This window comes from Aspergillus caelatus (genome assembly GCF_009193585.1).
Source record: "Aspergillus caelatus strain CBS 763.97 unplaced genomic scaffold BDV27scaffold_213, whole genome shotgun sequence".
Classification (NCBI taxonomy): Eukaryota; Fungi; Ascomycota; class Eurotiomycetes; order Eurotiales; family Aspergillaceae; genus Aspergillus; species Aspergillus caelatus.
Window position 1 is genome coordinate 1 of NW_022475476.1, and position 18,977 is coordinate 18,977.

An 18,977-nucleotide genomic window follows, 5' to 3' on the forward strand; every position below is an offset into this window, starting at 1 on the left:
CGCGCAACAGCTTACATGGACAATGGCTGGGATTTTACTCAATACGTCAATTGTATATTTCATGGAGTTGCTGACTCAGGCGGTGTCATCATTGAGGGTTCCAACGGTTCATGGTTATATCATGTCTGGCGAATTATCCAATGACTTCAATGGGAGCATGTGCATGCGTATTAATTCACTTTTCTGTTTCTATTTCTGGTCTGAAAAACAACCCACTATTGGATTAGAGGCCTTGAGTTTCAGGACAACCTGCCGTGGCGGGTGACGTCATCAGCCCTACATGATGACATCGAAACAGATGATCTCCATCATTGGAAACTTCTTGCGCGGATCATCATCGAGCCGGATATGAGAGCCTTTTTTTGTTTCAATGCCACTGACGTACCGTGCATGATCGAAGGCGTCAAGGACTGATATATAACCCCCGTAGAAAACCAAGTGATCAAGACCATCAAAACTCTCATACTACTACTTCACCACCAAGCAATTGACAAGCAATATCTTCTAAGTCTTAGCTTTACTTCGGCGTACTTCATCAAACTCAATTTCATTTTTTTTTCTTTATTTAAATCACGACCATGGAGCCCTTCGACAAAGCCTGGCACACAGCCGCCGACTCCCTCAGGAACGACTACCGGTCCTCTGAGCAGCAATGGACCCAGCATGGCGAGGAACCAATTTCCGGAATTCAAGGCCGAGGAACCGCTACTGATCCTTACGATGCCGGAAACCGCCTTGGTGAGCATTACTACTGTCCTTTGTGTTCCCCTAGATCATTGTATCACATATCTAACTAACATACAATCAGAGCAACCCGGTGCTCCCCAATCCAAAGAGAACACAGCTCTTATCCCTGAGGCTCTCTCGTCGATTACTCCCGCCGACCGCTCCTCCAACCTCAAGTCTAACACCAGCAAGGCAGCAAGTGGCCCAGCCGCTATGCAACCCGAGTTGAACCCCATCGGCGAAACCGCTGCAAAGTACGGTTCCCAGCCACACCGAGTCCCAGAACAGAGAAGCGTGGGATCCAACCTTGACCGTCACAGTCAGACCTCAGACCTCAACCACGGCCGCAGCGACAGGAACTCTGGCCTTAACCAAGGCTCTTTGATGACGGGTGTTGGTGCTGGTGCTGGCGCTGCTGGTGCCGGAACTGAATACAAGAGATCCGCAGGTGGTCTCGGAGATGCAACTTCCGCTCAGACATCTGCCCTCCCAAATGAATCACACACACCAGGTCTTAGACACACTGGTACTCTTGGAGGTGCAACTTCCGCTCAGACCTCAGCTCTGGGAGGAGACACGACTCACCCAACCGGTCTGAGACACCCCTCTACCCAGAAGTCCGGTCTGGATAAGGGCGTCGAGACATCCGGTCTTGGACACCACACCAGTTCCACAGGTCAGACTTCCACTATGAAGTCGGCCCTGGAGAAAGACGCCCAGACAACCGGTCTCAGACAGCCAGCCTCTACTACTCACAAGCCCGTTTTTGAGAAAGACACCCAGACCCCCTCTGCCTCGGGTCTAGAGGGGTCCCGGAACTTGGGCTCCACGGCCAGCTACGGAGGAAGCGAGGCCCAGATCCCTGACCGGTCTTCCCAGCCCATTGGCAGTCACACCTCTACCTCTGGCCTAGAGGGATCCCGGGACCTGAGTTCTACCACCAGCCATGGAAACCATGCTCAGATCCCCGATCGATCTTCTCAGTCCATTGTTACTGGCGCCAAGGCTCGACACCCCAGCTCCGGCCTTACAGAGGAACCAACCACTACCGAAGCCAGACATCCCAGCTCCGGTATCGCCGAATCCACACCCCAGAAATCCAAGTCCACCACCGAGCAACGAACCCCAAGCACCACCGCAGCAGAGGGTCAAAGCAGCACCCAGAAGGAATCCACATCTAAGCCTTCCAAGAAGGACGATGACGTCGAACACGTCGGTTTCCCCCCTAAGACTGACCATGTGAGCAAAGAAGCTCTTCGCGGTCCCTCCGTCGCTGAGCCCAGAGAGCACTGGAAGCAGGATGAGAAGGTTGCTAAGGCTGAGGATGACGGTAAGCCTGGTAAGTTGTTTCCCAAACTCACCCTTCAAGGATTCCGGGGAGAGGATGAAGGCTAACTGTTTGTGTATAGCTGCGGCAGCTGGTGAGGCTGGCGCTAGCAACCAGCAAGGATCTTCGAAGAACAAGCATGAAAAGGATAGTTCTCATTCGGGAGGCACTATGGCTCATATTAAGGAGAAGGTGGAGAGGGTTATTCATCCTCATAAGTCCTAAAACGTATAATTGGCCTGCAAATTGTGACGTGTGATGATTGATACTTGATGACTCATTTGTATTGTTATTCTCGCGGGTGAATTTAGTGTATAGTCTGTACAATAATGGAAGATATCTTCTGCTATATAAGTCCAAGCTCTATTTGAATCCTAATCAGTGCATTATATCTAGTATGTGCGGGTATTATGCTAAACAGGGGTAAACACTGTATATCCGGCAGAAGAAGTATCGCCGAGGTGTTATCCACCATATGTATATGTCTAGACAAGATAAGCCTACTCAAACAGCATCTTAATGTCCTCAATCCTCTCCTTTTTATCGTCATTTCCATCTCCCCCAACTCTCAACCCTAGCGACCCAGCAATGTTCATCTTCCGCTCCTGTACCCGTAACATCCTCGCCTCGATCGAATCCTTAACAACAAACCGCGTAACAGCCACATCCCTCAATTGACCCATGCGATGAACGCGATCAATAGCCTGGGCCTCAATAGCAAAACTCCACCACGGATCCATCATAAACACATTACTAGCAGCCGTGAGATTGAGACCCACGCCACCGGCCCGAAGACTGATCAAAAGAACCTTGGGACTGGAGCTCGCCGATGCGTGGCCGTTCCTAGTTGGTAGTGGTTTTCTGGTAAACGGGCTATTACTATCGTCTTCTCGCTCTGCGTCTTCGATTTCTTCTTGGTCGAAGGTCTCGGTTTTGTTGAACTGGGCGAGCACTTCGGCTCGGGCTTTTTGGGCCATTGTTCCGTCGAGACGGACGTAGGGGATTCCGGCTTTGTCCAGTTGGGGGGCTATAAGGTCGAGGAAGCTGGTGAATTGGGAGAAGACGACTGATTTGGTGGTTGATGGGACGCGGTGGAGGTGGTTGATGAGGGAGTGGATTTTTGCGGACGTGTGTGCGGAAGGAGAGAGGGGGTTTATTCTACGGAGGGAGATTCGGGGTGCGGGTTGGGTGCTGGATGGTGGAGTGCTACTGTATAGGTCGTTTTCCGTGGGGGTAGTAGTTGGGGATTGATGGCGGATGACTTCGAAGATATCTCTACTGCTGACTGGTGCTCGGCATGAGAAACATCGGGGAGAGTCGCCCTTGTCTGTTTGGTGGCGTATATAGTCCTCGAGGCACTTTTTGCATGCGCTGTGCCAGCAGGTAGTTACTGCTGGGTCGATCATGGGTTCCTCTGAGCAGATGGGACATTCGCCGCTAGATTCGTTTTGAATCTGTTTCAATGCGTAGGTGGTGAATTTGTTAGAAGATTCTTGGCCTTGATTGGAATCTGCTGATTCGGTTGTCGTTGTGAACCGGTCTATAAGCTCCTGTAGGTCCATGTCGTCCTTGAACCCGTTGCCATCGTTAGCTGCTGCCGCTGCATCCTCTTCGTCTGCTACGATGGCCTTGTTGCGGGTTAGAATTGGATGGCAGCATGTTTGACGTAGACGGAGAATCTGAGCGAAGATTGTGGTGAACGATTTCAGCAAGGTACCCGCCTCGATGTTGTCGTTGAATGTACGTTTTGCTCGAGTATAAATATAATCATAAATCTCTCTTTCTTGCTCCGGGAGTTCGACCTCCTCGATTGTAATGGTCCGACGTGGCAGTGGTACTAGAGGCTCCCCTTCTGGGGTCTTCATCGTCTTGGTGCGTCGGAGGACTAGAGGCTCAAGAACAGTCTGTACCACATTGAGGGCCCGCACGTAGTCCTTCGACTCGAAAGGCACAGTAATAAAAGTTTTCCAAAAGGAGAAGTTATTCCACGGCTCAACCTTGAGAAATCGCACTAAGCTGAACAAATCCTCCAAGCGGTTAACGATAGGTGTCCCCGTGAGGACCCATCGGTGAGTCGCTTTAAGCTCGTAACAAGCTCTTGCCGTCTTCGACAGTCTATTCTTGATAAGGTGTGCTTCGTCAAGAATGACACGGAAGAATTCTACCGAGAACAAACCAGCTGGCGTAGCGGCTGAAAATGTTGCTGACGACAACATCTGTCGATACTCTGAGAGGATAACTCCGTAGCTCGTGACTATTACATTGGGAGCCGTAGGGTTACCTGCTGCGCACAACTCTCTGAGGTTCACATACTTCTCATTACCATAGTACATCAGGACCTTCATGGAACCTGGTTCGGAAGCTTTCAGGGCTTCACTCTCCCACTGCGAAAGGAGAGAAGTGGGAGCAACAACAAGAGTAGTGTAAGGAGCAACGACCACACCAGAGGATGTGGAGGGTAGCCTTGCTAGGCCGGAGACGGAGCTTGGGCCATCTGCTGCTTGGCCGAGAGGTACGTTTCTATGCGAGTGAACAAGACTAAGCATCTCGATAGTTTTACCCAAACCCATTTCATCAGCTAAGATGCCTCCAAGACAGTGCTGTTCTTGTGCTGGGAAGTCGAGACTAAGCTCTCCGGAATACGGGTTGACGTAAAAGTGATCGAGGCCCTCAATAGTCGGAAGGTTGTTATCTTCAACATCTTTGGCTGGCCACGCATATTCTTCCCACAGCGGGTTCATTGATGGACCTCTGGCGGACTTGTGGTCTTTCTCCTTGGCTAACATCCAGTGGAGGGCTTGCTTCTGATACTTTCGAAGGCACAACGAGAATGTCGGTGGAGGCTCTGCCTCCGGCATACTGAAGTCGAAAGTCTGGGCCCTCTTGTATAGAGTATCAAGTTGGTCTTCTTCTAGTTCCGGGGAATCTTCGTCTTCAGATGAGTCGTTATTCGATTTGTTCTCTTTCTTATTTTTATCGTACTGTTCTGCTATCTCCACTGCACGCAGCAGGCCCTCCTTCTTATGTTTCAGTGTCATGTCGTTTGCTGAGGTCGGTTGGAGACCGATCTCATCAAAGAGTTTCACCAGAGCGACTTGGCGAAGTCGTAGCCGCTTCTCTTCAGTGCTTTCTTTCTCTTCGAAGATGGTTGTTGATCGATTATCATCGATTGAGCTATCGAGCATGCCGGATTGAAATGCCTCTACACGTAAGTAACACCACAGTTGCAGGTATATTGTGTCATTCACGCGGACTCTATCCGGTGCGAATACACAAACTCCCTCGAGCTTACAGACTTTCTGATCAAGCAAAGTTGACACCCATGCCGCTGTCTCCTGAGGAAGTCGTCCAATTTCTTGGCCGGCTTGATTGGTGAAGCGAGTTAGAACGTCACCTCTGTTGTTTGTGAAAACCCTCCCTCCACGGCCACGCTTCGAAGCCGGCTGAGACCTTGCACGCTCAATATTAACACGATCTCCATGTTTGATAAACCCCACTCCACTCCGAGTCGCCCATGCTCCTACACCGAAGGCACCGACGTATCTGACCGAGGGCTGAGAGGTATGCCGAGGTGCAATTTCAGCCGGAGCACTACTCCCCTTCCGTCCTGGTCCATTTCCAAACATAGATGTCTGATTAACAGGCGTAGACCGTGTGGACAGCGTTTGTTGGGATGTCAGCGTGGTTTGGTTCCTTGCACTACCAGAGGGAGACTTCCATGACCCATCGAAATAAACGTTGATCGCCCTCTCTAGGTCATCGCCAGCTACACTCCGAATCTTGCGTATCGTGTCTGGTGAGAGTCGCTCCCCGATGATACTAATGAAGACCTCCTTGTCAAAACCATCTGTGCCCTCTTGTGCTGATGTGTTTTCTGTTGCCACTCTCTCCTCCTGCGTTTCTGGTACTACACCATTTTGTGTCGTAGAAGTTGGCCCTTGCCCTATAGTATCTCCGGAGATTTCTGCTTCTCGTTCTCGTGGCAAAGTATAGCTCGTAGTCTGCTGATCATCGTCTTGTACATATCCGCTTTCCACTCCGTCTACCGAAATTATTTCATCGTCAAACTGTACACCATGGGCTCGAACAACCGGCGGTCGATCATCGTGAGTGGAACGAGGAGTAGACGCGTCGAGGGATGCAGCTGTAGAGTCAATCGAGGAAGGCTTGGTGTCCTCGTCTTCGTTGACGAAAAAACGTCTCTTTTTCAAGGGACGGTCATTAATATCCCCCGACTCCATTATGTAGTGACCGTCGCTGTAATAGGTGAGAACAAAGATTCCTGTCGGGGGGGGGGGGGGGGAAGTCTCAGGGCGCGAAAATCCTTTGATGCTGCATAGTTAATAATCTGCATGGATGATTGGCGCGGAGGACGCGCCGGGGATACGCGAACTCACGGGCCGACGTCATTTTCTTCTGCTGCTCCCAAAAGGGCAAAATTGTTCAATCCCCTCAAAATAGCTTCTATCTCGGGGTAGGAAAAGATGTATGTGCTACTATCTCCTCTCCTTCAATTGCCAATTTTAGCTAATCATTTAATACAGCTCCATCTTGGCTCAAGGACGGCGTACCCGCAATGCTATTTTTCGTCTTCTCTCCGGGATTTTTTTAGTTCGACCGCAAAATAGTCACCAACCACTTTAAGAGACGCCTCAACTCTCTCCCATCACCATGTCACCACTCAAAGAAATGCTCCAACCCACACGCAGTGCAAGCCGCCAAATAAACCGTCTCTCCACAAGCGGCCGACAACTCCAACCAGCTCAAAGAAGACACTTCAGCCACTCCAGACCAACGGCAAGTCCAACAACAGCCGCAGCAACCGAAATCCAAGCAGCACAAAAATACTGCTCCGATCTCCTCATGTACGTCTTAATCCAATTCCCACACTCCAGAAAGAACCTTCATCTGATACCCCCGCAGTAAATATGACCGCCCCTCCTACACCCTCCACACCTTCATCCCGCGGCACGCCCAACCATTCTACCTCGCCCTCCGCGCCCTGAACGTCTCCCTCTCGATGATCCCCGAAACAACAAGCTCACATACGATCGGCCTCATGCGCCTCCAATTCTGGCGCGAATCAATTGTAAAGATCCTCGCCGGCACTCCGCCCAAGGAACCCATCGCCATCCTCCTCTCCTCCGCCATCGCAGACCTCCACGAGCGAACCAACGGCCGCGCCCGAATCAGCAAAGGCTGGTTATCACGGCTCATCAGCGCTCGCGAGCGCGGCCTAACGAATGACCCGTACCCCGATATCGCGGCGCTGGAGTCCTACGCCGAAAACACGTATTCCACGCTCATGTATCTCACGCTCTCGGCGTTGCCCATGGCCTCCGTTACGGCGGATCATGTCGCATCGCATGTGGGGAAGGCGGCGGGGATTGTGGCTGTTTTGCGGGGGTTGCCGTTGGTTGCGTTTCCTGCGGCGCGCGCAGCAGGTCAGCAGGGTGGTCAGCAAGCTGGCGGCGCGGCGAGGCAGGGGGCTGTGATGCTTCCATTGGATGTTATGGCGCAGGCGGGGGTGAAGGAAGAAGAGGTTTTCAGGCTTGGGGCTGAGGCGCCTGGGCTTCGGGATGCGGTTTTTACGGTTGCGACGCGGGCGAGTGATCATCTAATTACCGTTCAGCAGATGCTGAGTAACTTGCGTGCTGGGCAGGATGTGGGGCATGACTTTGAGCATGAGGGCGAGGAGGGGCATGAGTACGAGGCCTTGGGTGATCAGCGGCAGGAGTCGCCGTTGGATGAGGTTAACAGCGCATTCGGTGTCTTCATGCCTGCGGTGGGTACACGCCTATGGCTGGATAGACTGCAGAGTGTCGACTTTGATATTTTTAGGCCTGAGCTTCTTCGCTCGGATTGGAAATTGCCCTGGAAAGCCTACATGGCGTTTAAGCGGAAGAGTTTGTAGTATCGTGTATGATACTGATCCAAGTGTACTATACAAGATTATGTATATCTAACATGTCCATCCCGGCTCTAACTATGTACTCAGTTTTATACGATAGTAGGGTAAAGCGATTGCTGCTCGGTGGTTTTCATCGCCTCCTGATAGCGTCTCGCTTTCGTCTCTTCCTCGAGCTGGTGATGAGACGTTTCTGGGCAAGCCGCGCCGTCCATCGTACGATCTTGTCGCGCCTAGAGTCTGCAGTTAGCATAATTCCAGCAAACTAGTGGTTCGGGCTGTTACATTAGGAATACGGTAATGGCGAATACAAAGGGACACGCAATCTGCCAAAAGTATCTAAAAAGACCGAGGGTTAGTACGTCGCGGCCATGCACTATTAAATATCAAATCACGTACGCATCACTGTGCTTAATGCCATCGAAACTTTCGAAATTCATACCGAAATAGCCCTAGCTTGTGGTCAACAACAGGCACAGTTTGGTGCTAAATGCAAGGTGAGTACGAACCGACAGGAAAGTGAGAGGGAGAAAGAAGCAAGACACGAGCGTTAGTTGCTTCATGCTTTCGTTCTGATATGCACCTGGATGTGGTTAACACAGTCAGTCATACAAGGTCTTCGATTGTGAGGTAATGCATACCGATAGTGTTGAAGATAAGATCGATCATATTGTCAGCAGCCCGTCTCATCTGGTCGTACCCTTCGACTATTGTAATGCAGTGATCGAGCGCATCGCCCAAGTACGTATGGCACATGGTACTAATAGATACGCTGGAGCCACCTACACTTTTGAGATTCGGAGTAGCGGTGCCTATATATGGCGCTGGGTCTGAGGAGTTCGGGGGCCCAAAGTAACCCTTCAGTACACCTATTCCGGGGGTGTTGATTGGTTCAGAGCGATGATCTCGCAGCGCGTTGATGATAGTTACGATAGGTTGCATAGAATTTCGAAGGATTGAAATCTCAGATGTTAGGATGTAGAGGTCCTTAGACTGATCGATATCAGGATCAGTCAAGACGTCAAGTTCCAAGTCGCCAATGGCATCTTGGTAAGCTGTGGTCACCGGGATTGCAAGGTCAATTATAGCATCCAGGATTGCTTGCACGAGCATACTGGCATCACACGATTGACGCAATATAGTCTCCGGAGAAGTCAACCGTTTGACAATAGGCGATTCGATGTCGTCGGCGCTTGTCTCAAAAAAGGAGGTCACAGTGTTATCCGCGTGTAAGAATATCGATACCTGCTCTAAAGCGACTGATAGCCCCTTCGCTGCTAGCACAGCATGTCGCTCCATGAATTCGATGCGGTCTTCGTTTGGTCCACCTCGATACCGCTGCATGCTGCGAGCAGTTCGCCCAATATTTGAGGCATTGTCAAACGAAGCTTTTGATTCGGCTTTCTTCATAGAAGGGCGTATATTTGCCCCTAAGTTGGGTTCATTACTCGGGTCTCTTTTTCGTGATTTTAGCCTGAAAAGGTCTTTCAATGCCTCCGTAATGAGACTCAGGGTAGTTGCTCGCTTCAAAGACACACTCTTGCTGCTTGTTGTTGAGCCCCTTCGGTCATGTTCCCATTGACCCTGTTCAGACTCTTCATCCGAGTCACTAGTTTCTTCATAGATTCGGACTAATTTCTGTAACGTGAGCACAATGTATGCATGGTCCGAATACCAGTCGACTTTGGTACGATTTGTCGTATTGATCAGGTCCTCAATGGCAAGCCTGTGTATACCTTTCTGATTTCCCAGGGCTCGGATTACATCCCAGCTGAGCCCATTGACGTTAATCCATCTGCATTGCACCCAGGGCTCCCTCTCTCTCGCAAGAAATTGCTCCAGGGTGTCGTTATCAAGCTCATATTGTCTCATCTCATTCTGAGAGAAGTCCACAACAATGATCTCACACCTTGTAAATAGGTCGCTTGGTACAGCAGTTGCCCAATCCGCATTGTAAGGCGGGAGCGGCTTGGTGGGGTCTATGCCGGGCTCCGTGCCAGGGTGCCAATTAGGGTCATGAGTGACATTGTCAGGGTGGTATGAGCGCGCCGTATTTGACCTCCGTGCACGATTCCTAACCGTGTCATTTGATGGTCCCTTAGTCACTGTTGGGAATGACTCAAGGCCAGCTGGCTCCACGGTGGTTGGTGAAGTTTGCGGATGCGCCTCGATATCATGGGAACCGGATGGCAACTCCGTGGTTTCTGTACGTTCAAGTGAGACCCTACTCATCGTGACGAAAGGGATCTGTGTACTTCGGTTGGAAGAGAAGAGAGAAATGAATATTGAAAAAAGAAAAAGAAGGAGAAAGAGGAAAACAGAGGCGGGAATATCAATACGAAAGCGTAAATAGCCAGTCGCTGCAAGGAGAATCGCACGCCTCTCTCTGATACGGAAGGAGCAGACAATGGATTGAATAACCGAATGCACGGCCAGTGACCCTAATTTCGTATGTATATAAGGTCAACATCGAGTGAGTATGAGCGCCCTCTCAATATGTTGGATTGCGCGCAGGGTGAGGGGAAGCCATGGTGAGGTGGATATTATGACGTTTGCAAATGGAGTTAGTTCAATCGTCCACTATGGACTTCGAAGCTTTCAAGGCATGAACCACAATGGTAAAGAAAACACTTGGTTCGCGCCTACTCCTCGGTCCCAGTATATAATGAAGGAATTTCAAGCAATTTCTGGAACATCTAAGCTTTCTGTGAAGTGTGGTTAAGCTTGGGGTTCATCTCTTCGAAGTTCCATCAAAGGAAATTTAACGTTTTTTAGTCTCGCTGCGGGTGCCATCCACTCTTGGCATAACCTAAATTTGTGCCTAGACCCTGGAAAATCCCCGCGATTTATCAAGATTCTTCCACACAATATCTAACAAATATTGGCTTTTATTTTTACGAGGACAGGATTTAGTTGTTATTGTAAGTGGGGAAAAGAAAGAGCTAACGATATGAAATAGCTACTTCCCTACAAGGCTCAACCCAGACGCCAGAGTTATGCAGTCGAATTATTCTATTAAGGTTAGATTTACTCATTTAGACGCTGTAGCGTGTGGCTGATATACGAATTGTGGTTGGAGGAATTTCCGCTAGGGGTCTCCAATTTATTCAGAGGAATAAAATCATGAGAACACAATACGGTCATCTCAAGGGTTAGAGAAGCAGAAAATGGAAAAAAAAAAGAAAAGAAAAGAAAAGAAAAAGAAAAAAGAAAAAAGAAAAAAGAAAAAAAAATAGAAAAAAAAAGGTCGCTCCATACCCTCATAATTCATCAATGCCTCATGCAATAGGTTGATAGGGCAATCTTCGTCTGATCATTAAGTGCGTCGTGCAAGGTAGACGAACTACCAACTATGTCCTAGCCCAGTGTCACTTCTTCTCATTTGGGAGCTATAAAAGATTATGCTCTCCGAATGTGAATGTCATCATCGTGGTCAATCACTAACAGCTGAGCTTGGTATACGAAGAAGTTTCCAATAGGGTGCCATTTGGCAACGTCCCGATTTGCGGGGCTGGCTATGAATGGAGAAGAAATCTCGCTGTGGCCATGAATGTCGTCAGTCAAGAGGCCTTCGGAAACCCAGAAAAGACTCTTAATCACTGGGATAATACACCGCGCTCAACAGCCATGTGTGTCCAACAATTCGTGCATCAATGCCAGGGCGATGTTCTGCGGCATCATCCACATGGCACAGAGCTAGCGTGCGGAAACTACCCACTACTCGGCACAGTTGTATTCCTCTTCTTTGTGACAAGTTTGAGCTGCAAAGGTACGAGATTCCTTTTGGAGCCTGGCGCGTCGTTCCGTGCAAGTGGTTTTCTGCACACGGGGCAGGTTCCTCGAGGGCCTTTTGACGAGGTATCTGCTCTTTGTTCTTCGCTGAATTTCAATGTGTCGATGATGCATTTGTGGCAGAAGAGGTGCCCTATTTGCACTAGTCAGTACAAATAATCTTCCGTGTACAGGTGTTACACTTACCGCATACTGTGCTAGTGGCATCCTCTGGTGTATCCATACATACAGGGCACTTATATGAGTTTAATATCGATTGCCCCTTCTCCGGCTCAACGGATTGTTGGGCCCTAACAGCGTCCTCCCGTTGCTTCGCTAGCACCTTTGCTAACGTTGAGGGAGCCTCCACCTCTGTTAAATCAATGGACTCGATATCATCTTCGTGTTGATCCAGCTCAGATTGAGCACTCGTTGCTACATTAGAGCTACTCAAACGGCGACGTTTTCGTCCCTCGCCTCGGGTTTCTAAAGGCTCAACATGGTCGGAGGGCCGTCGTCGACGAGGGGACGCTTGTATAGTATGGGAGCCAGAAGGTAACGGGCCCCGGATCGAAGAGCTTCGATTCATAACTCTCAAAGGGGTATCTAAAGGCGACAGAACAGAATCCTTGGCCGATGTATTGCGAGTGCTAGCCTTCTGCGGCTTGGGAAGTATCGTAAATCGGTAAATGCAGTCCTGTGGAGATGAACAACCAAGCGATTTAGTAAGTAAAATTCGATGAATATATTCCCAGACCTACGACACAAATAGGGCATATGTCAGGCGCAGGAAATAAGCACTGATAGTGGCGAGGATCTGCAGCCGGGGTTCAGTTAACTAGTTAGTTATCGGCAATGTTGATTATCAATCACCTGATGATAACTAGAAATTGAACCTCCTATCCTGGAAGGCGGTGAAGCTGATACGGAATATAGTATATTCCGTCCGCGTATCATCATGACGGAGATACCGCGATAGGAAAGAATGTACAAATCCTTGGGAAAGCCAAAAAGAAGCCCCTTCGCATCAGCTTCGCGCAGCACCGGCTGCGAGCATCAGCGCATCAAGCCATGGGCTTATTTACGTCGATTTTTTACACGACCTAAGATGCTTTGGAGTCATTCTTGCGCTCCCTATTCTAGGGGTGTAATACGTTCTTGCTCGCAAAAATTGCGTTCGCCACTCATCTCCAGGCCACGGCCATTATCACTAGCGCGGTATTACTTTTCGCAGGTACCTACACAGGATGATGAAATAAAGCCTAGGCAGAGATCTCTTGCAGGTACTTTTGCATTGTTCCACAATTTATAACCGTTAAGTCCAGATGCTGATTTCGCAGTGCCCGCCACGGCTAGGTTCAATGAGATCGGAGTCCAACAATTGAGCGATCATGTATTTTCCCAAGTTTTTCCGGTAAAATCAGAACCTCCAAATCCAGAATTGGTTGCGTTGTCGAAAGAGCATCTCTCGAGGCATGACCTGCTCGGGAAATCTCAAGATGCCACGGAACCGGTAGCATTCGATATGCCTCCCCTTCAGGGGCAAACGTTAGATGAGCATTTTTTCAAGTTAGGCATGGATGCGTCGGAACCTTATATTACATACGCAAAGGAGTATATCAAAGTCAACTCTCCGAGCATTCCGCGCAAATGGATCAAACGCAGTGGTTGGACGAAATATTATGGTGACGGCTCTTGGGAGCCCGTGGACGCTCCAAATGAGTCGATGTTAACTTTTGATACGGAGGTTATGTGGAAAGAGCATTCCTTTGCTGTAATGGCTTGTGCTGTCAGTCCTACGGCTTGGTATGCGTGGCTGTCGCCGTGGCTGCTGGGGGAATCAGACAATCATATTCAGCTCATACCGTTGGGAGACATCTCACAGCCGCGAATTGTCGTGGGTCACAATATTGGCTATGATCGCGCCCGTGTATTGGAAGAGTATGATATGAAACAGACGCGTAACTTCTTTCTCGATACGATGTCGCTGCATGTAGCTGTGAACGGGATGTGTTCCCAACAGAGACCTACCTGGATGCGCCACAAGAAAAATAGGGACTTGAGGGACAAGATTGCGAATGAGAATAACTCTGTCGAGCTTGCAGCTCTTCTTGAAAGCAAATTGCTCAGCGATGAGGAAGAGGAGCTATGGGTAGGGAGGAGCTCTGTGAACTCCCTCCGTGACGTTGCCAAATTCCATTGTGATGTCACGATCGACAAGGCGCAGCGAGATGATTTTGGTGAACTCTCAAGGGAGGGGATCCTAGGGAAAATGGATGAACTATTGGATTACTGTGCTGCGGATGTTGCCATCACCCATCGCGTATACAAGAAGGTTTTCCCAAATTTCCTTGAAGTCTGCCCCCACCCGGTCAGTTTTGGGGCTCTCAGGCATCTTTCATCAGTTATATTGCCAGTCAATGAGACCTGGAAGGACTATATTACCAATGCCGAGGCGACCTACCACCAACGACTTGATGACGTGCAAAGTAAATTAGTTGAATTATGTGATGAAGCTCTGAAGGTCAAGGACCAGCCGGATGTGTATATGGACGATCCCTGGCTACGACAGCTGGACTGGTCTGGTCAGGAGATCAAAATGGCCAAGGGAAAAAAGAAAGGGGATCCTCCTCGACCAGCTGCGAGGCAGAAAAAGCCGGGTATGCCAAAATGGTACAAAGATCTCTTTGCCACAAACACGGCCGACATCAATCTTACTGTACGAAGTCGGACTGCGCCTATATTACTCAAGTTATCGTGGGATGGGTATCCATTAACTTGGTCCGATAAACACGGTTGGACATTCAAGGTTCCACGTGATCAGGTCAAGAAATTTGAGAACCAGCCTGTAGTGCTCTGCGATATGACCGAAGAGAAAATCGCGGAATTACGGGATGACAGAAGACATGTCTACTTCAAGCTTCCACACAAGGATGGACCTCAGGCCCGGTGTGTTAACCCGCTAGCCAAAGGATACATGCAGTATTTCGAACGTGGGACTCTTACTTCGCAATATGCGCTCGCCAAGGAAGCGTTAGAGATGAATGCTTCTTGCTCATATTGGATCAGCGCTCGGGACCGAATCATGGGGCAGATGGTTGTCTACGAGGACGAGGTGCAAAAATCTCAATCGAATAATGCGGAGAGCAGGACGGGGTTTATCCTGCCTCAAGTGATACCAATGGGTACTATTACGCGACGAGCTGTGGAAAACACATGGCTTACTGCAAGCAACGCCAAGGAAAATCGTGTTGGATCTGAACTTAAAGCCATGATCAAGGCACCGCCCGGCTATGTCTTTGTTGGTGCAGACGTTGACTCACAGGAGCTCTGGATCGCGAGTCTTATCGGTGATGCTCAATTTCAGATTCACGGTGGTAATGCGATCGGCTTCATGACTTTGGAAGGGTCCAAGGCTGCAGGAACCGATATGCATTCACGCACTGCCAAAATTCTAGGGATTTCGCGCAACGATGCTAAGGTTTTCAACTATGGCCGGATCTACGGAGCTGGCGTAAAATTTGCTGCTTCATTATTGCGCCAGTTCAACCCTTCCATGTCAGAAAAGCAAACCCAGGAAGTTGCGACCAAACTGTATCAAGAGACGAAAGGTGCACGTACGACACGTCGCATCTTAAGTGAGAGTCCCTTTTGGCGCGGCGGCACGGAATCTTTTGTCTTCAACAAGCTAGAGGAGTTCGCTGATCAAGAGAGACCAAGAACGCCTACGTTGGGTGCCGGCATCACTGAGGCGTTAATGCGGCGTTTTATCAACCGAGGCAGCTTCATGACATCGCGGATCAACTGGGCAATTCAATCATCTGGTGTGGACTATCTTCATCTACTCATTATCGCCATGGACTATCTAATCCGGCGCTTTAACATCTCTGCTCGTTTAGCGATCACTGTCCATGATGAAATCAGGTATCTCGTCAAAGATGAGGACAAGTATCGTGCTGCTTTGGCTCTGCAGGTAGCTAATGTCTGGACTCGTGCCATGTTCTCGCAGCAAGTTGGCATCAATGACCTCCCTCAGTCTTGCGCCTACTTCTCTGCAGTTGACATTGACCATGTTCTTCGGAAAGAGGTAGACATGGATTGTGTTACCCCTTCGCATCCACACAAGATCCCACACGGTGAAACTCTAGATATCGTACAACTTTTGGAGAAGAATGAGGCTGCTTGTCTAGACCCTTCTGTTATCCCGAGCTCCCCTCCCTCTCCTCAGAACTATACGTACATACCACGAGAGTCCGTGATGTCCACTCTTCAGTCCACGAATAACCCTGCATTCATTAGAGCCCAAATCACAAAGGATGATAAAGAACTTCGAGAAATCATCAAAGAAGTTACCAAGGTTAAATCCGCTTCCGGGCCGTCATCAAACGCACGTTCTCAAAGCGATCGTGCCAAGTCTGCCAATTCCTATACAGCACAGCCTCAGAAGGCCATTTTAGTCGACGTCGGGTCAGGTCTTTACAGTGACTTTAACGATCTTCCCCCGGGGAGCAGGCATCCCCAGGTCAACTTAAACCGACAGACTTGGAGATCCCGGCCATCTGCTCGGGCTTAAATGCTTGATTCTGACAATTTTGTCAACCACTTCCCTCTTTCGATTATTCTATGTATATATAAGCCGATCTATTGGGACCTGGACATGGTGTATTCTTGTTCTTTTTTGTCTCTTCTCTACTTTCTTGTATTCCTACTTAGACCTGGTTGGGAAGCATTGGGTGGCGTCTCGTCTGGCAGTTTCGGGTGGTACGAAGTATCCATGTCGCATTATATGTTGTCTAACGATAGGCATGTTGATCGTGATGCTATAATACTGTATATAATATTTCGCCAAAAAAAAATACATATAATCAAGACAGTTATACACTGTAACAATTCCCCGGCTCGTGACTCTGTCAAAGAAAGACCTAACCTAAACTTGACACCCAATACATCTATTGCGCCACAAAAGTACACGGATTGCAAGCAAAATCTATTTATCTCTTCCTCCCAGGATCTAACGTATTCCTTCGGCTTAAGCCATTCTTCTCTCCACCCCGAAGCATCGCATCACCCTTTTTACCCAGCACCACCTCAAGAGCCTGGACCAAAGCCGTAGCATCATACTTCATTCCAATAGGCGTTTCAACGCTATCCGCATCCGCAGTAACGATCTTCCTCCCATAAAGACGAAGCGTCTCTATGCCCATCTCAGCGAGCCGGTCACGATCCACCTGTGGCGTCCCTGGACCCTCCAGATGAAGAATATGCGTAACATAAGACGAATAAGGAAGACTTAACCCCGGAATCGACCTATGACCACCAGAATTCGAGGAAGAAAGAGTCACCCGACCACGACTTTCCTCCCCGGCGCGAGTAATCGCCTCGACGAAGTTAACAGCCGTGAAAGGCTCAGACGGGGGCCCTGTTTCGCGATCTAGGGACCCATTCAAAATTAGAATCTTATGACGAGCTGGACTCGTCATGATTGCCTGTCCGACACCGCGGAGGATCAGAGATGGGATGAGAGACGTGTAGAGGGAACCAATACTGTAGATGATAGCCTGCGAGTCGCGGATGGCTTCGAGGACGCGGGGATTGGCGGGTGGACGGATTTCCTGGCCGTATGGGTTTATGTACCAGATGCGGGTGATGCGGGAGGGGAGATCCTCGTTTTCGGATTTGGAGAACTGGATGTTTTTGTTGCGGAGGGTTGGGAGGGAGCCGGGGGGGTGGTCGTCTTCGTAGGAGAGTGTGTCTGAGGTGTCTGTGTCTGTGAAGTCGTCGGCGCCATCTGCGAGGAGCAGGCTTGGGCGTCTGGGGCGGGGTTGGAGGGCTGTTGCTTCGCTGGGGTGCGAGATGCTGTTTTGGCCGACGATTATGGAGCCGTTTGCGAGAGAGGCGGAGATGTGGTGTGAGAAGTTAGAGTTAATGGCTGGGATGACGCGGACGGTGTCTGATGGCACGCCACAGATGCTACCGAGAAGGTAGATGGCGCTTTCGAAGCTTCCGCTGAATAGGCGGGCGCCGGTGAGGAAGAGATTACCTACGCTGGCGGAGGTGAAGTCGAAGGTTGATGATGGGGGACGGGCTCGCTTTAGAATCTCCAGGTTGAGAAGGTTGAAGAACGAGCGTACGAGTTCTTTCTTTGCTGGTGTGATGGCATGCCAGATGTTCGATGTGCCATCTACGATGGAAAGCCATTCTGTGTGGGCGGTGGCTGCGTCGACTGACAGTCGATGATTGAAGAGTGTCTTTATGGCACCCCGTTCGGAATTTGGGGGCGAGTCCGGAATCAGACGGACCAGTCTACCTGTAAGTCTGCGTTAGAAGAATGAATGGTAAGAGTGGATGGGTACTTACTTCTCACATCGCCGATCCCTGGGCCCCCGAAGATGCGGATCAGCTCCGATGAGGAACCTCCGTTGTCACTGATGGGGATAATATAACTCAGTGGACAGTTCTTGGTGTCGCGAACCGTGTCAAATACTTCAACTAGATTATTGGCAGCGCTTCCTCCCGAAAAGACTGCAATACCCCTGTTAGGGGTTGGGGTGGTCGACATGCTTGGGAGCCTTGGCAGGGCCGATCAAATGATGAAATGCAGAAAGTAGAGGAGTGCAGATACAAACTCCTCTCTGGAAAGCAAGCACGGTCACTCATATACCCTAAGTCTAGCCGTGATACCTATTTTCATATTTCAATGCCACAGATTTTATAAATATCATTTCGCAACCTGGCCAGATGTCATTAGCCAAGACTCCGTAGGGTCTTTAGTTCCTTGACTGATCATGGACACAGGGAAGAAAAGAAAACATGCCTGGATTGGAAGCGTTAGAACTATATAATCAACTGTTCACGGGCACGTGGTCGTGAATACCAAGGTGAAGACTACAGTGGAGAAGAAGTAAGGACAAGGGAGACACCTGTCAGTGAGGTAGGGTCTGAAAACGGTCACTGATAATGGAGCCAAGTCCATCATTGGATACCGTGCCCTGAGATGTAACCTAGAATAATAGTGTGGTTGCTGTAAGAGCAATTTAAATTCCTATTCTTCAACACCTGGGTCCCATAACTCAGTCGGTTAGAGTGCTGAGCTAATAACTCAGAAGTCGAGAGTTCGAGCCTCTCTGGGACCATTCTTCTTTTTGAAATTTTTCGTGTGTGTCTTATTTTTCCTACGCTCCTTGCACTCTTTGCCTCACTCAATCTTCTTAATCTTTTTTCTATATTTTTCTTCTTTTCAAATTT

The 18,977-nt window shown here is 49.4% G+C and overlaps 5 protein-coding genes and 1 non-coding gene across 6 annotated transcripts; 2 read left to right on the forward strand and 4 right to left on the reverse strand.

The window, feature by feature from the left end:
- Window positions 1-2,337: 2,337 nt before the first annotated feature.
- On the reverse strand, window positions 2,338-7,757 carry BDV27DRAFT_167831 (DEAD/DEAH box helicase; the record flags this gene model as incomplete). The annotated part of the gene is made up of 6 exons (XM_032074601.1): window positions 2,338-5,652; window positions 5,695-6,288; window positions 6,999-7,093; window positions 7,163-7,252; window positions 7,295-7,670; window positions 7,701-7,757. 6 exons carry the CDS (start codon window positions 7,755-7,757, stop codon window positions 2,554-2,556), a joined length of 4,311 nt encoding a protein of 1,436 aa, XP_031923491.1. The 3' UTR covers window positions 2,338-2,553.
- A 202-nt stretch (window positions 7,758-7,959) lies between these two features.
- On the reverse strand, window positions 7,960-10,632 carry BDV27DRAFT_134566 (putative CorA family metal ion transporter). The gene is made up of 5 exons (XM_032068330.1): window positions 8,603-10,632; window positions 8,471-8,544; window positions 8,361-8,413; window positions 8,247-8,300; window positions 7,960-8,194 (listed from the first exon to the last, which is right to left on the reverse strand). The coding sequence occupies exons 1-5, from the start codon at window positions 10,191-10,193 to the stop codon at window positions 8,095-8,097; spliced, it is 1,872 nt and encodes a 623-aa protein (XP_031923492.1). The 5' UTR covers window positions 10,194-10,632; the 3' UTR covers window positions 7,960-8,094.
- Window positions 10,633-11,671: 1,039 nt separating this feature from the next.
- Window positions 11,672-12,321, reverse strand: BDV27DRAFT_167835 (uncharacterized protein; the record flags this gene model as incomplete). The annotated part of the gene is made up of 2 exons (XM_032074602.1): window positions 11,672-11,886; window positions 11,940-12,321. 2 exons carry the CDS (start codon window positions 12,319-12,321, stop codon window positions 11,672-11,674), a joined length of 597 nt encoding a protein of 198 aa, XP_031923493.1.
- A 407-nt stretch (window positions 12,322-12,728) lies between these two features.
- BDV27DRAFT_134568 (DNA-directed DNA polymerase gamma MIP1) lies at window positions 12,729-16,566 on the forward strand. The gene is made up of 2 exons (XM_032068331.1): window positions 12,729-13,015; window positions 13,073-16,566. Exons 1-2 carry the CDS (start codon window positions 12,841-12,843, stop codon window positions 16,303-16,305), a joined length of 3,408 nt encoding a protein of 1,135 aa, XP_031923494.1. The 5' UTR covers window positions 12,729-12,840; the 3' UTR covers window positions 16,306-16,566.
- Window positions 16,567-16,595: 29 nt separating this feature from the next.
- On the reverse strand, window positions 16,596-18,650 carry BDV27DRAFT_134570 (gluconeogenesis factor YvcK family protein). The gene is made up of 3 exons (XM_032068332.1): window positions 18,547-18,650; window positions 18,090-18,462; window positions 16,596-18,039 (listed from the first exon to the last, which is right to left on the reverse strand). The coding sequence occupies exons 2-3, from the start codon at window positions 18,289-18,291 to the stop codon at window positions 16,724-16,726; spliced, it is 1,518 nt and encodes a 505-aa protein (XP_031923495.1). The 5' UTR covers window positions 18,292-18,462; window positions 18,547-18,650; the 3' UTR covers window positions 16,596-16,723.
- Window positions 18,651-18,791: 141 nt separating this feature from the next.
- BDV27DRAFT_t186 lies at window positions 18,792-18,865 on the forward strand. Its single transcript has one exon. It is a non-coding gene; the product is annotated as a tRNA-Ile (tRNA).
- Window positions 18,866-18,977: the final 112 nt, after the last annotated feature.

Coding starts and splice junctions, on each gene's coding strand:
- BDV27DRAFT_134566 (XM_032068330.1), bottom strand. CDS start 10,193: ATGAGTAGGGTCTCACTTGAACGTACAGAAACCACGGAGTTGCCATCC. Junction 8,545..8,602: donor TCTTATCTTCAACACTATCG/GTATGCATTACC, acceptor AACCACATCCAG/GTGCATATCAGAACGAAAGC. Junction 8,414..8,470: donor TCCCTCTCACTTTCCTGTCG/GTTCGTACTCAC, acceptor ACCACAAGCTAG/GGCTATTTCGGTATGAATTT.
- BDV27DRAFT_134568 (XM_032068331.1), top strand. CDS start 12,841: ATGCTTTGGAGTCATTCTTGCGCTCCCTATTCTAGGGGTGTAATACGT. Junction 13,016..13,072: donor TAGGCAGAGATCTCTTGCAG/GTACTTTTGCAT, acceptor CTGATTTCGCAG/TGCCCGCCACGGCTAGGTTC.
- BDV27DRAFT_134570 (XM_032068332.1), bottom strand. CDS start 18,291: ATGTCGACCACCCCAACCCCTAACAGGGGTATTGCAGTCTTTTCGGGA. Junction 18,040..18,089: donor AGGGATCGGCGATGTGAGAA/GTAAGTACCCAT, acceptor GCAGACTTACAG/GTAGACTGGTCCGTCTGATT.